The sequence below is a fragment of the Nansenia antarctica genome, assembly GCF_963989245.1.
Source record: "Nansenia antarctica genome assembly, chromosome: 6".
NCBI lineage: Eukaryota > Metazoa > Chordata > Actinopteri > Argentiniformes > Microstomatidae > Nansenia > Nansenia antarctica.
The window spans coordinates 47,899,009-47,913,874 of NC_137676.1; the positions used below are offsets into that span (position 1 = coordinate 47,899,009).

General features: G+C 43.4%; 1 protein-coding gene across 2 annotated transcripts in view; it reads left to right on the forward strand.

Annotated features, from left to right (window-relative positions):
* The first annotated feature begins 250 nt into the window (after positions 1-250).
* Positions 251-14,866, forward strand: part of stat6 (signal transducer and activator of transcription 6, interleukin-4 induced) — a 20,952-nt gene continuing 6,336 nt past the window's right edge. The window contains exons 1-11 of one of the 2 annotated variants that reach the window (XM_080534955.1): positions 251-366; positions 6,029-6,168; positions 6,713-6,857; positions 6,953-7,036; positions 7,292-7,481; positions 11,462-11,571; positions 11,891-12,039; positions 12,839-12,955; positions 13,299-13,481; positions 14,149-14,236; positions 14,356-14,478. In XM_080534955.1, the coding sequence (XP_080391081.1) occupies positions 6,038-6,168; positions 6,713-6,857; positions 6,953-7,036; positions 7,292-7,481; positions 11,462-11,571; positions 11,891-12,039; positions 12,839-12,955; positions 13,299-13,481; positions 14,149-14,236; positions 14,356-14,478 (1,320 nt within the window). In that variant the 5' untranslated portion in view covers positions 251-366; positions 6,029-6,037. Of the gene's footprint in view, positions 367-970; positions 1,206-6,028; positions 6,169-6,712; positions 6,858-6,952; positions 7,037-7,291; positions 7,482-11,461; positions 11,572-11,890; positions 12,040-12,838; positions 12,956-13,298; positions 13,482-14,148; positions 14,237-14,355; positions 14,479-14,866 lie in introns of those variants that run through there. The other variant, XM_080534954.1, reaches the window with a different exon arrangement.

Sequence of the window (14,866 nt, forward strand, 5' to 3'; positions counted from 1 at the left end):
CAAAAGAAGAAAGAAAAAGAAAGTCATGCTACGCACTATGCATACGCCTACGGGTGAATTCGGGTAATCTGGGACACTGGGTAATGTGGGACACCCAAGTTTACACCTCAACTAGAATCATGTTCTAATAACATCTATTGAAATATTTCAGTCACATGACATCCATGCTAAACCTATAGTAAAAGTCCTGTTTAGATGTTGTTAGAACAGGAAATAAACACACACCCAGATTACCCGAGTTCATAGTACATTAACGTTCTCTCCATAGTTCAACTACTTCACTTACTTTGGTCACATAATATTGTTGCACTGCGATCGGATGCTGACAAAGTCCTCTGTTGCAGATCACTTTCAACAGCTTTGGAGGTTAGTGATCGAGAGGAGCTTAGAAATGGTTTTAGAATCAATCGCGACTAATAAAATATCCAACATCTAGTTCTGGAGCAGATCACCTCTACTAATGCATTCTTTTTTGTATTATTATTATTATTATTATTATTATTATTATTATTATTATTATTATTATTATTATTTACTAGCACCATCATGTCTTAGAAGGTCTGGATCATGACGTTTGTGAAAGTTGTTGAAATCATGCCATCCCCCAAACTGTAGGCTAGAGTTATTGAGATAATAAAATACATATAGGCTGTGTGTGTGTGTGTGTGTGTGTGTGTGTGTGTGTGTGTGTGTGTGTGTGTGTGTGTGTGTGTGTGTGTGTGTGTGTGTGTGTGTGTGTGTGTGTGTGTGTGTGTGTGAGAGAGAGAGAGAGAGAGAGAGAGAGAGAGAGAGAGAGAGAGAGAGAGAGAGAGAGAGAGAGAGAGAGAGAGAGAGAGAGAGAGAGAGAGAGAGAGAGAGAGAGAGAGAGAGAGAGGGAGGATGCAATGCACAGGAATAACTGTCCGTATTCTTCAACGGGAACATGAGCACAATTATGTGTTCTCCAAAAAACGAAAGTGACGCGTATAGGGAAGTCCTCTCCGCCTACAGTAGGCAACAGCATTTTCTTTAGACGACTGTAGAGCTACTTAAATGTTACTTTTTATGCCTTCGCACTGTTTGCGGAAGTTATTTATGAAACAATCTATCTAGTGATAAGAGGACAGAGAAGACAGGGTGAAGTGAATTAAGGAGGAGACGGAAGGATTACTCCAAACGTATTTGAAATGTATTGAACAAAGCTGGCTTTTTAAACTTTAATCACGGTACGTTATTACTATCCAACAGACGTGTTATATTGGTTAGTAAAGATGGACAGTCATGATCTATCAGCATTCTAATGAGACGGAGACGATCGATATTGGGCCTATAAATAATGGTGTAATTGTCATTGCGCAATCGAAAGTTTTACTTTCGTCATGTCCAGTTGAAGTTAAACGTTTTTGTCGGGTTTGTCAAGGTGAAATTGTATTATTAGATAATCGTTTTGTTGAATTTAATTTAAATGGAGGTATTCAGCAACGATACCTCTGGAGCTCATAAAGACATGCGTAAACATGATTGCCCACCATTGTCAGCAGTCTTTCACTATCCACTATCTGCTGAAGGCTTGTCTTCGGTGTTTATCCAATCTTCCAGTTTGCATGTCAACTAGGCTGTATCCCTCCATTCTCATTTTGTCTCTGTTGTCTCTGCAACTGTTATTACTGTTGCAGCCTATTGTGATTTGGATATAATTGCACATGTTCATATTAGATTAACAATATATTGTTCAACCCTGTCCTGGAACTGTATTTGCACAAGGCTCCTCTTTCATGGTTGGCAATGAAACAGGTACGTGTTACAGTGTCTATGGCCTACATTTGAGAGGTTTTTAGAATCTTTGCAGCCACTTAATAGCGTAGCTTGAATAACTTCTATCATTTAATTTATTTCACTTTAGATAAAAGAGACTCACTTTGGTTACAATAATAAATGAAAGAGTGTCTGTTGTTTTATCTATGACACTGATGAAGCCAATGTGGGTGAAACCTTTGTCCTGATATGGAATGAACTTTTTAATTTATAATTGCAATCAAAGTGAGTGCAGACCTTCTCTTGTGTCTATTTATTTTTATCAGGTCTATACACCACCAACTTTATTCTGCTGAGTGCACTGGGTTTTCTCCTATTTTATTGTCTTAATTTTTCTTTAACCTAGTACTACAGATTATCAGGCCAAGTGCTTGTGATGCAGCACAACAAAGCCAAACCAGTTTTCTTGCATTAGGGAGGTAATGTAATATAATCAATTCCTTGCTTTGGGTACATTTCAGCTTGCAAAAATATAGCAAAATATACTTTTGCTCAGTTCTCCACAGTCCATGTCTGGTCAACTTGTGAACACCATACTGTATCTTCTACAGTACAATCATATTGAGGCTAGTTTGAGGTGAATAAGTAAAGAATAATGTATTCCCCAACTCTCATACCCTAACAAGTTGTGGTTACCAGGGAAACATTCTCAGGCTGTCATATTTAATAAGCTTAATGGTTTGTATTGACAGATTTCATCTTGTCACCTGAGAGGTAACCTAACTGCTTACCCATAGGAATCAGGGGGTTTGTAAGGGCCTCTCTGTCACACCCTCTACCTTGAGGTAGAGGGCAGTGCCTCTTTCCCTCTCTCTCCCTCTCTCTCTCTCTCTCTCTCCCTCTAATTGGCAGGAGTGGCTTCAGGTGCGCGTTTTGTCCGGCTGTTCACAATTACCTCATCGTTAGCCCTCCATAAAGACCCGGTCCAGCCTTCACTACGTTGCCGGATCATAGCTTCAGTTCCACTTCTGTTCAGCCTGACTCCTGTTACCTGCCCTCCCTCCCTCCTGCCTGCCTGCCTGCCCTCCTGCCTACCTGCCCTCCTGCCTACCTGCCCTCCTCCTACCCGCCTGCCTGCCCTACATGCCCGCCTGCCCTCCTGCCCTACCTGCCCTCCTGCCCTACCAATCTCGCTACCTGTCTCCCTGCCTAGACCCCTGCCTGCCTGCCAACTACTCCCCCTGCCTAGACCCCTGCCTGTCTGCCGACTACTCCCCCTGCCTGCCGACTACTCCCCCTGCCTAGACCCCTGCCTGCCGACTTCTCCCCCTGCCTAGACCCCTGCCTGCCTGCCGACTACTGCTCCTGCCTGACCCCCCCGCTTGCCTTACGACCATTCTCTGCCTCAGTCCTTAAATAAATATACCTTATTTACTTCAATCAGTCTCTGGTCTGTGTCTGCACTTGGGTTCCCTATCTGACCGTAACAGTATGAGCCGGCCACGTAACTGAACCCAGCAGACACAGCGTCAGTGCACTACCTCGCCCCGGTGTCCAGCAAACACCATCCTCAGTCTCTACCCCCCCTCCGCCCTTTTGTTTGCGCTACTGGTCTCCTTCCCGACGAACTGTCCCGTCAGTTTGCGGTGGACGAGGCCGGCTCTGACCCTGACTGGTCTCCTTCCCGACGAACTGTCCCATCAGTTTGCGGTGGACGAGGCCGGCTCTGACCCTGAACCCATTCTGCCTCCCACTGGTCTCCTTCCCGACGAACTGTCCCATCAGTTTGCGGTGGACGAGGCCGGCTCTGACCCTGAACCCATTCTGCCTCCCACTGGTCTCCTTCCCGACGAACTGTCCCGTCAGTTTGCGGTGGACGAGGCCGGCTCTGACCCTGAACCCATTCTGCCTCCCACTGGTCTCCTTCCCGACAAACTGTCCCGTCAGTTTGCGGTGGACGAGGCCGGCTCTGACCCTGAACCCATTCTGCCTCCCACTGGTCTCCTTCCCGACGAACTGTCCCGTCAGTTTGCGGTGGACGAGGCCGGCTCTGACCCTGAACCCAGTCTGCCTCCCACTGGTCCCCTTCAGCCCCTACCGGTTCCCCGTCGCCTCTGGTCCCACGTCTCCAAGACAAGACCGGTTACCACCAGCCCACTGACCCCCCCACCTCCACCCAGGATCATCGACAACCACCCAGCCTACACTGTCCGGCGTATCCTGGTCGTGCGCCGTCGGGGTTGCCAGTACCTGGTGGTTTGGGAGGGTTACGGCCTGGAGGAGCGTACCTGGATTCCTCGCGGTCAGTTCCTGGGTCCTACGCTCATCACCTCCTTCCACAAGGAGCACCCAGACGGCCCTAGAGTTGCGCCAGGTGGCGCTCGTAGAGGGGGGGGTACTGTCACGCCCTCTACCTTGAGGTAGTGTGCAGTGCCTCTTTCCCTCTCTCCCTCTCTCTCTCTCTCTAATTGGCAGGAGTGGCTTCAGATGCGCGTTTTGTCCGGCTGTTCACAATTACCTCATCGTTAGCCCTCCATAAAGACCCGGTCCAGCCTTCACTACGTTGCCGGATCATAGCTTCAGTTCCACTTCTGTTCAGCCTGACTCCTGTTACCTGCCCTCCCTCCCTCCTGCCTACCTGCCCTCCTGCCTACCTGCCCTCCTCCTACCCGCCTGCCTGCCTGCCCCACCAGTCCTCCTACCTACTCGCCTGCCCTCCTGCCCTACCTGCCCTACCAGTCTCGCTGCCCTCCTGCCCTACCAGTCTCCCTGCCTAGACCCCTGCCTGCCGACTACTCCCCCTGCCTAGACCCCTGCCTGCCGACTACTCCCCCTGCCTAGACCCCTGGCTGCCTGCCTGCCGCCTTCTCCCCCTGCCTAGACCCCTGCCTGCCTGCCGACTACTGCTCCTGCCTGACCCCCCCGCTTGCCTTACGACCATTCTCTGCCTCAGTCCTTAAATAAATATACCTTATTTACTTCAATCAGTCTCTGGTCTGTGTCTGCACTTGGGTTCCCTATCTGATCGTAACACTCAACTCTGGCTGGGATAAGAATGTCCCCAAAGCAAAAGTATGCCCACCATGTGCAAACATTTAATATTGTAAAAAAAAAAATAGTGCTGCCTCTCCTCAAACCTCCAGTGCAGCAGTCTTGTATGGAGCAACACTGTGAGTGTAAGCAGTTTAAAAGGATTAAACCATGCTCCTTGGTAAGAATATCAGCTCATAGCATGCTCAGTAGTGCCATGTCTTTGGAATTACAGTGTAGATAGTACAGTTTAATCAAAGTGAAACAGGAAACCAGGCCACCCCACTATAGAGAACAGGAAGTAGTAATAGTAATGTGTTGCAATAGCACAAAAGTCATACAAGTAGTGTTGTATCTAGTGCTTTTCATGCTTTTCATGCCATTTTCATCTTTTCATATACTGTACATACTTAGTAATGACAATTTAGTTTTGTGAATTACAGATTTATTAGAATGTGACTATTAAGTCTTGTGAAACACAATACTGAAATATTGAATCTTTTTTGAATTGTCAAGTCATGGCTTCACACGTGTGGGCAGAAGATAAAGCGTACAGGATATGCAAGCCTCTCTTGTTCTCCAGCAACAGATTTATAACTTGTACAGTAGACTGTAGATCTGTGTCAGTCTCTCAATTGTTTTGGGGACTTTCTCCCCATACCCTCACTTTGCACTCACCCATTTGGTCAGCTAGTCTTGCCCTCTTGCCTTCTTGCAATTGTTGAATTGTCAATGTGCTGTGATTATGAACAATGATGTTACAGATGAATAATTTCTTTAACATAGAGGAAGGAGGTCTGCATCTATGTCCCTTGTCACGATTGTGTGTGATGTGAACACACCTTATGACTGCTTTGAGGATTTGGTCTCCATGACAATTCTTCTTCTTTTAAAGTATTTTTTTCTGAGTGGGGCAGAGCCATTCATATTCTTGTTTTTATTGCAATAGAGACAGTAGAGATTTGACAGGAAGGATGGGTGAGAGAGAAGGGATGACATGCAGGATACGTCTGCGACTGGCGTCGAACCGGGAACTCTGCGGGTTACATGGTCGACGCTTAGTGCGTTACACCACCAAGCGCCTGGTCTTTGTGACAAATCATGAAGGAATGCAAACTTGGCCCCCTCTCTGTCTGTTCTAAAAATAGCACTCTATTAAATCTCCATATTCAAGGCCCTTCATTATATCATTATTTGTATTGTTACATTTAATTCCGGGTATGAAATACATTTATGGTGTTTCTTTCCTTCCTGCCTCTTCCAGCTTTGCACCATGGCTCAGTGGACAGAGTTGAAACGTTTGATTCCATATCTGGCCACACAGACCCTCAATGAGCTCTATCCTCCCTCCTTTCCTATGGACATCAGGTGTCACCTGGCCATCTGGATCGAGGACCAGAGATGGTATGACACCCATACAAAAGCATGCATGCATGAGCAAGGACACATGCAGGCAACACACACACACACACACACACACACACACACACACACACACACACACACACAACCAGGTTGAATTGGTAAACTCACCCCTAAAGTTGAAATACCCTCTCTGCACCATTGAATTGCTGGCTAATGCAGTATGTTCAGAGGATGGTCACATGTGTTTGTAAAACAGAGGAACCAAGACGAGAGGAAGCCATACTTTTGAAGCTGCACTGTGAGGCTGGTTACATACACACACACACACACACACACACACACACACACACACAAGACACTCCTTTTCCAATCCTTTTCCCTATCATCTCCCACCCTCCCTACATCTCTTATTCTCATTCTCCTCATCCCTCTCCTGTGTACTCTGTGTGTACTCTGTGTGTACTCTGTGTGTGTGTGTGTACTCTGTGTGTACTCTGTGTGTGTGTGTGTGTGTGTACTGTGTGTGTGTGTGTGTGTGTGTGTGTGTGTGTGTGTGTGTGCGCGCATGTGTGTGTGTGTTCAGGGAGGACTTTGACCTGGAGAAGGTAGAGCTGGAGTCCCAGGCCCTGTCCCTCCTGGAGCAGATCACCTCCTACCTGCAGCGCCTGGCCCAGCAGAGCCCCAACGTGGTGGAGAGGCTGAGGCTGCAGCAGTACAGCAGGAATATGGTACTTTTGTTCTTGTCATAAAGAACTGTATCACAATTAGTCATAATGGGCACTCAGTATTTACCATTCAATCAACTCATCTGCTTGCCTTCCAGAGTATGTTCCGCTCTCAGCCCCTCCAGCTGATGGTGACAGTCAGGAATATCCTTAGAACGGAGAGGGTTCTGCTCAGTCAGGCAGTAAGCACATTTTTAATGAATACCTTCTGTACACTCTTAGATAAGAAGGGTTGCTCATTAGTCCCTGTAGGGGCACCCTTTGAAGAACCCGTTTGGGTTCCATGTAGACCCTTTTGGGTTGCATTTAGAACTCTCTGTGGAAAGGGTTCAACATGGAACCCAAAATGGGTAAAGCTTTGTGTACCATTCAGCCTTTTTTATGAAAAAACATTGCATTTAAAACTTTGTGCCACAATAATTGTTCCCCTTACATAGTCTTCCCAGATGTCCACCCTTGCCCATTGCCCCTCCTCGCCCTCCCAAGAGGCGGTGGCTGCTTCTCCCACGACAAGCGACGTGGACCACCTGGTGCTCAAGGTGCTGGAGATCCAGAAATGTCGACAACAGATCCAGGAGCTGCAGGAGGAGCTCAACTGGCAGAAGCAGAACTTTGAGTCCATACAAGGTGAGAGCTGGGGCTACTACAGTGAATAAATGGTAAATAAATGGACTGACTTATATAGCGCCTTATTTCAAAGCGCTTTACAAAGGCCTCTCATTCACCCATTCACACACACATTCACACACCAATGGCGGCGAGCTGCCATGCAAGGCGCCGTCCCGCTCACTGGGAGCAATTTGGGGTTCAGTGTCTTGCCCAAGGACACTTCGACATGTGGCCAGCCGGGGCTCGAACCGCCGATCTGCCAACCTTGTGATCATTAGACGTCGACTCTACCTCCTGAGCCACAGCCGCCCCAAGTGCCTTCCAAGTATTAGAAAAAGGAAGCATTTTGTCTTCTTTTAGCTCTATACTCCAACAGTGGAAAATCAAACAATTACTGTGGGGTCAAAGTAGAGATGTAATTCAGTGGGGAGGTTTTTACAGATTGGGTTCACCATTTAGAAAGTACATTTTTTAAACATACTTAAATGTTTAAGTATAAAATAAATTAAACTATTTCATTAGTTATTTTTATATAACATACCTAAATAGGTTGTTGGTGCAATAATACCAATGTTTCTTGGAGTCTAGAGAACACAAACATATAGTTGGCAAACATTATGACAAACGTGTGCCAGGTATGTGTGCCTAAACCTATTGATGGGAAATAGCTAGGCAAAGGGAATCTCTTGAATCTGGTTCTTCCTGTCAGTCCACCTCTTCAACACTGCCTCCTCCATCACAGTGAAGTAGTCACCACAGATGGGCTTCAAGCACAGAATGACACCATGGCTACACTGCACATGCTTCTTTCTGCGCTGCTCGCATTTTTCAGCATTACTGCAACTATTATGGCATGGTGATGAGCTTTACGCCCGTGCAGAAGAACCCGGATGGGTCATTTAAGGTAGGCTTACTCACTCATCTGACCACACAGTCGCACACAGAAATATATAATGCTCTTAAAAATCTGAATCTGAATTCTTTTTTATTAAAAAAAAAAAAAAGTGTACATTCGCACATACAGGAAATTGACTTGGTGTGGTTGCTACATAGGACATGAAGATACAAACAACAATATAATAAAATAAAAAATAAAAATTTTAATTAACAACAATATAGAAGCAAAAATAGTTTAAAAAGACAATGTCAGAAAGGGGCAGTAGAAAAAATATTATATAGGCTGTAAAACGAGTACGTAAAACGTAAATATATTTAATAATAAACGTTTTTTTAAACCTTACCATCAAGAAATGAAAAAACATGTTCGATTGGATTGCTTTATGATTAATCTGATCCAATTCATTAGGAGGCATTTGCTTGTACTTGGATTTTTCTTCAGAATACATTCTTCATTTTCATCATAATCAATTAAGACAAGTAAGCTAGTTGTTGTGGTAGCTATATATGCCCATACCATAGCTCCCCCCCCACCATGTTTCACGAATTAGGTGGTATGCTGTAAATCTTGGGCAGAAATCTGCCTTTTTTTTTTACACGCACAAAACCGGCTAACGTTACTCATTAACTGTTTACACAGGTAAAATCACAGTGTGACAGTCAGATGGAGCATATGGTAAACAACCAACAGCAAGGTAATGCATCAGCTGAGTTAAAGAAAACCAACTCTTAAGGCCAATGCACACGGCGTGCGATTTGGTCAACATTCGATTCTCAATTCTTTGAATTATTTCAATTGGTGTGAATGGAGAATCGAATGTTGTCATGCGATAATATCACATCGCACGCCGTGTGCATTGTCTCATTCAAAACAATGGAATCGAATTCGGCGGTGCAACAAAATCGGGGCCGTGTGCATTGGCCTTTACCTTTGATGACAGCGACATGAGCCCTGTTTACCCGTACCTCCGCCGTTCTGCTAGTGGTGATTTTAGAGGCAATAGATTATTTTTGCCCCGCGCATATTGCCCTGTAATTAAACCATGCGACCACAACTCCCATGTGTCTCTTATTGTCTAAATGTTCCCTGAATTTTAGCTGCATGTTTTTCCAGCATGTAAATCCGTTGTCAATAAAAATTAGACTCCCCTTCTTTTCCCCTGCCATTACTGTGTCGTTTATGACATTTACCAACGTTTATGCTATGAATAGTTCGAAGCTAGCGTTAGGTCCGAGGCTGCTCGGTTAACATTAGCGGGAACATTAGCGGGAACATTATTTGTTTCACAAAATAGCCTGATTTAGTTGACCATGAACATCAGAGACTACATTACGAATGTTCATTTAAAATACTCGTATACTGAGCACTGGTATAAGAACATGAAGCAGAGAACAGCAGTAAATGCAATAACCCACAGTCGTCGCTGATGATATAAAATTTTCGATTAGGATACGCATACGGGATTAAAGGGACCGGCGACGGGCGAAGAGAGAGGGAGAGGAGAGGGATTTCCTGAAATTCGGGAAAAATCTGCTAAATTCTGACCAATCATAAAACTGTTTTGCAAGCGCAAGGTTAATTGCAACATTGTAACATATTGTAACTTACTACACCCTAAATCGGAACGAAATGTAGGTCTGAAAGCGGCCTAAATCTAGCTTCAATCTGCTTTTTTCTGTTCTCCGGTCATAATACCTCGCTGCCTTTCTCGTTGCGCAGCCTGAATCAAAGTGGACTGAATCAATTAGTGGCGGAGAAAATGTATTTGTGGCGGCCCGCCACGAATCAATGCATATAGAGGAAACACTGCCTCATAATGGCTTGTTTGACTCTCTATAGTCCCCATACTGAAAGACACCAATAGCAGACTTCAAAGGCAAATGCAAAGCCTAGAATCAATACTAGATATAGACAGCTCTCTTATGCCTCCGCAAATGATGTGACAGAATACACTTAACTAACCAGAAACACCTGTCATGCCAATTTTCCAATACATTTGGTGCCCTGAAATAGGGGGACAATGTATAAAAAGGGTTTTAATTTCTAAATTGTGAAACCAATCTGAAAAAAGAAAACATTGAATTAAAGCTGAGAATCTCTACTTTAATTAAATAATTACTTTTAATAACTGTTTGATTGCAAATCCAAACTTTAGCAGTACAGAGCTGAAAGAAGACACAATGCTTCCTCTTTCCAATACTTGGAGGGCACTGTATATCACTACATATTCTCACTATATCCCACTAATACCATGACATATTCCCACCACTGTTCGAATTACCCTGTGAATTTGGGGGGGTGTCCACCATTTTTATTATTACGTGATGGTAAATATGTAGGCCTACATTGCAGCAGTTTTAGCATTGCACCAATAAAAGAATGCATGCATATATGTGCCATGGTAATCACCGTAAACAGGGTACATTTTTTGTGAGGTCATATGCATATGTAGGATTCAAGAGGAATCCTTCCCCAGAAGAATTTTTTTCCAACCCAACAGCTAGAAATGTAGAGGTACATGGATGAATTAATGAATTTATAAAGTGGATGGAGGTATTCAAGCCAGTATTTACACAGACCCCCCAGCATTTTAATGTATGTATTGCTCTCCCGTTGTTGCCCAGTGAAAAATACAACAACAGTCACAATCTTCGTCACTAAAATAAGTGTCTAAGCATTGTCTTCAATATGCCTAGAGGCCTGGCGTCCTTTGAGGTCTAGACATGTATAGTTTCATGTTTCATCAAGTTTCATCATGTTTCCATCACAAACATCCTATTTTACATTCCTGGTACACACATCCAGATTATTTTGTTATTGGCTTTTAGTGGCTTTGCCTTTTCCCACTCCAAATACAACATCAATGTTGTAGAGACATCATGTTAAGATGAAGTCTGAAGCTATATAAGTCAGACTATTTACCATTGACCATTTACAATGAATACATGTAGGAGGAAAGACCGTCAGAGAACTGAGACAATGAAAGCCATTGTGAACTTTATTTTGTGATCTGTTAGAAATGAAGCTCCCTCATCCCTGTGAAGTTACTAAAATAAAAATATGATGGTGAAAAAGTTCAGATTATTCACTCACTCTACAGGGCCTCTGCAACATAACCAGAGCAACGGCTTGGATCCCCAACTGTCAGAGGTCAGCAAGCTCCAGAACAGCATACAACAGCTGGAGTACACTGGGCAATCCATAGCCACGGTAGGCCATAAAGCGTAGTGTAGTGTTTAAAATCCAAAATGGACAGATTAATTCATTATCCTCATCATTTCTGTTGCCATTCTACAGCTGCACTAACTAAGCTGGTATTATTTATATTATATATAAAATATTATTATTATTATTATTATTATATATAATAATAATAATAATAATAACAATAATAGTAATTATCTTTATTTTTATTATTATATTATTATATGATATTATTATTAGTCTCACTAAATCAGATTTTGGAATCAGAGATTAAACTGGTATGCATGTGCATGTTCCTACTCTATGTGAACTGTGTGTTTTGCAGAAGCGTGTTCAGCTCCTTCAGGAGGCAGTGTGCAGTCTGGAGCAGTGTCAGTCTCATCTCATCAGCAGGCTCAAGGCCTGGCGATGGGAGCAGCATCGTGCTACCATAGGAAACCCCTTCGATGACAACCTCAGCCCTCTGCAAACATGGTAAGGCCCTATAACACAACCTCCATGATCTGATGTATGAGGTCTGTATTCTACATGAATCAGTGTTTCCAGAATAGAATGTGTTGTGTCCTGCCTAAAAGGTGTTGGCTTACACAGACCTCAATAGAACATTGTGCTCATGGAAGTCCTGGATGCTGATTTGGGGTCGTTTGTGAGAAAACATCCCTTGTGTGAAATGATCTGGGAGAAAAACTGACATGGATATGCTTTTTTACAATTTGTGTGAGTCAATAAACATTATAAAGCGTATGGGCAAATCCATCAACTTTACAGACAAATACAAATTGACGTCTGTCAACATATGGTCATTAATGGGATATTCAATTTGACACACACACACACACCAATCTCTTTTTTGTGTATTGTTGATTATTCCTCTCCACTGACTAAGATTGTGTCCATAAATCAACATGGCAGCAAAGAGTAGATTGTAGAATTTATGTTTTTTGTTATCATGTCTGCCCCCAGTCCAAATTCAGATTGTGTCATGCAAATGTTTAGATTAAGCTCTTCCATCCACTCATAAACATTTTTGAATAGTTTACTTTTATGCAAATAGCCTGTGAACTTAATTCCCTGTGAACAAGTGTGTTCCATGTGCCATGTCTGTGAGGTCTATGGTTTGAAGTGTGACACTGCTTTCTAAACTTCTGCTATTTCTTTTCTCTCTCGCTCTCTCTCTCTCTCTCTCTCTCTCTCTCTCTCTCTCTCTCTCTCTCTCTCTCTCTCTCTCTCTCTCTGTGTCTCTCCTTTTGTACATTTTCTCTTACTCTTTGAGGTGTGAGCAACTACTGGGGGTAAATGGGAAGCTGAGACAGGAAGTGATGTTGGTGGGGGAGCCAATCTCAGAACTGCAGGAGAGACTGGGGCAACTTCTGCGATCACTAATCCAGAGGTACGCTAGTCAATGGAAATGGAAGTTATCTTAAATTCACAGTTGTCTACTGTAATACAATACTGTCTACTGCTCATCAAGTGATTCAGTGATTTTCTGGATATGTCAATATAGTTGCAAGTAATAAATAATATTATAATAACAATATATGTGTAGCTGTAAGTAATAAGTAAATGACTGAATGTAGTGGAATCATAATAAGAAAATAATTGTACTTCTAGTGTACCCTCACAAAAGACGCCCTTCATTCACTGACTCACCGAGATGACCCATTGTTTATAGTTTACTCTAACACCTGACCTGCATACCGACATGTCTGAGTCGTGTTTCTATATCTGTCCAGTTCTCTGATGGTGGACAAGCAGCCCCCCCAGGTCATTAAGACCCAGTCCAGGTTCTCCACTACCGTTCGCTACCTGCTGGGGGAGAAGGTGGCTCCAGGAAAGCCTGTCCTGCTCAAGGCCCAGATCATCACTGAGGCCCAGGCCAGGAATCTGGGCCAGCAAGGCAGCGTACATGTGAACATGTGAGCGACACACAGATCTCATGTTAGGATTTGGCTCATGGAATTATGGGAATGCTGTTTGGGATTGAAGTGCTTTGAACTTCCTCTGAATAGTTTTTTGGTCAGAAACCGTAAAAAAAAAAAAGAATAAATAAATGTAAAAAAAGTTACTCCCAGCGTTAATAAGGGGGTAAGCTATGCAGCAGCTATAGCGTCAAGACTTGTTGAAACTCACCAGATACTGCCAATTACCAGTTTAATGTCATATGTCATATGCGTCGATGTCATATGTTACTTTTTTAATATGTCATAGTATACTTGTCTAATGGCATGGCATTTGCAGCTGTCGGACAAGAGAATGTAGAGGAATTATAATGCAGTCTTTCATGCCTATAACTAGTCTTACAATCTATTATGAGTACTTCAAATAAAATGTTACCACATAGTTAAATTACTATTCTGTAGATAGTAAACTCATTGGGACAGGGGATGACTAAATAAGAGGATTCCCTCAGTCTTAGGGATGGGAATTGATAAGATGTTATTGATACCGATTCCATCATTGATTCTGCCGATTCAGTCTGATCCACACATTTATGTGAAGAACTTAGTAGGCTACCCAAAACACAGCAGAGATACAGTTGTACCATTCTTTTATGTATATATGTATATGTTCTGCTTACTCTAGTGAGAATGTGGGGGAGTTGATCAATAACACTGCGATTTTGGAACACAACACATCCAGCAAGAGCACATGTGCCAACTTCAGGAATATGGTATGTACTGCAGTCATGCATACTCACACCTAACATATGCCATGGCTCCACTCATATTCAATAACCTGTTTAGGAAAGGTTTTAGTACTAAATTTAGATTGCCATGTTGTTTTCATCAGTCCATAAAGAAGATCAAGAGAGCAGACCGAAGGGGATCAGAGTCAGTGACAGAGGAGAAATTTGCCCTCCTCTTCTCAACAGAAATCAGCATCACAGGCTGTGACACTACCTACAGGATTGAGGTCTCTTTACCTTATTTTCTATTGCTGGTCTGTAGTCTCTCCACCTTTGTTCTACATTCTCTCTAGCTTCCAGCTGTGTGCTTGGAAGTCAGTTTTGACTTTGGCCGTTGAGCTATTTTTCTGAACTTCATCGCCTGGTCTGACACACAGTCAGATATATCTTCCATATGTTTCCCATTGCTTCTGCTAACTATGTGTGATGTTTGGAACTCAATACACTGTGGATGCTTGCTTTTAGGAGCCCCTAGATGGAAAGTGTGAACGGTGGTGTTGTTGGTCTGATGCCCTAGGTATGAATTGATAATGTCTACTGTATATAAACTGTCTCTCCTTCCATCTAGGGCAGGGTTGTCAAACTCGCTTTGTTCTGTAGTGAAAAATGTATACA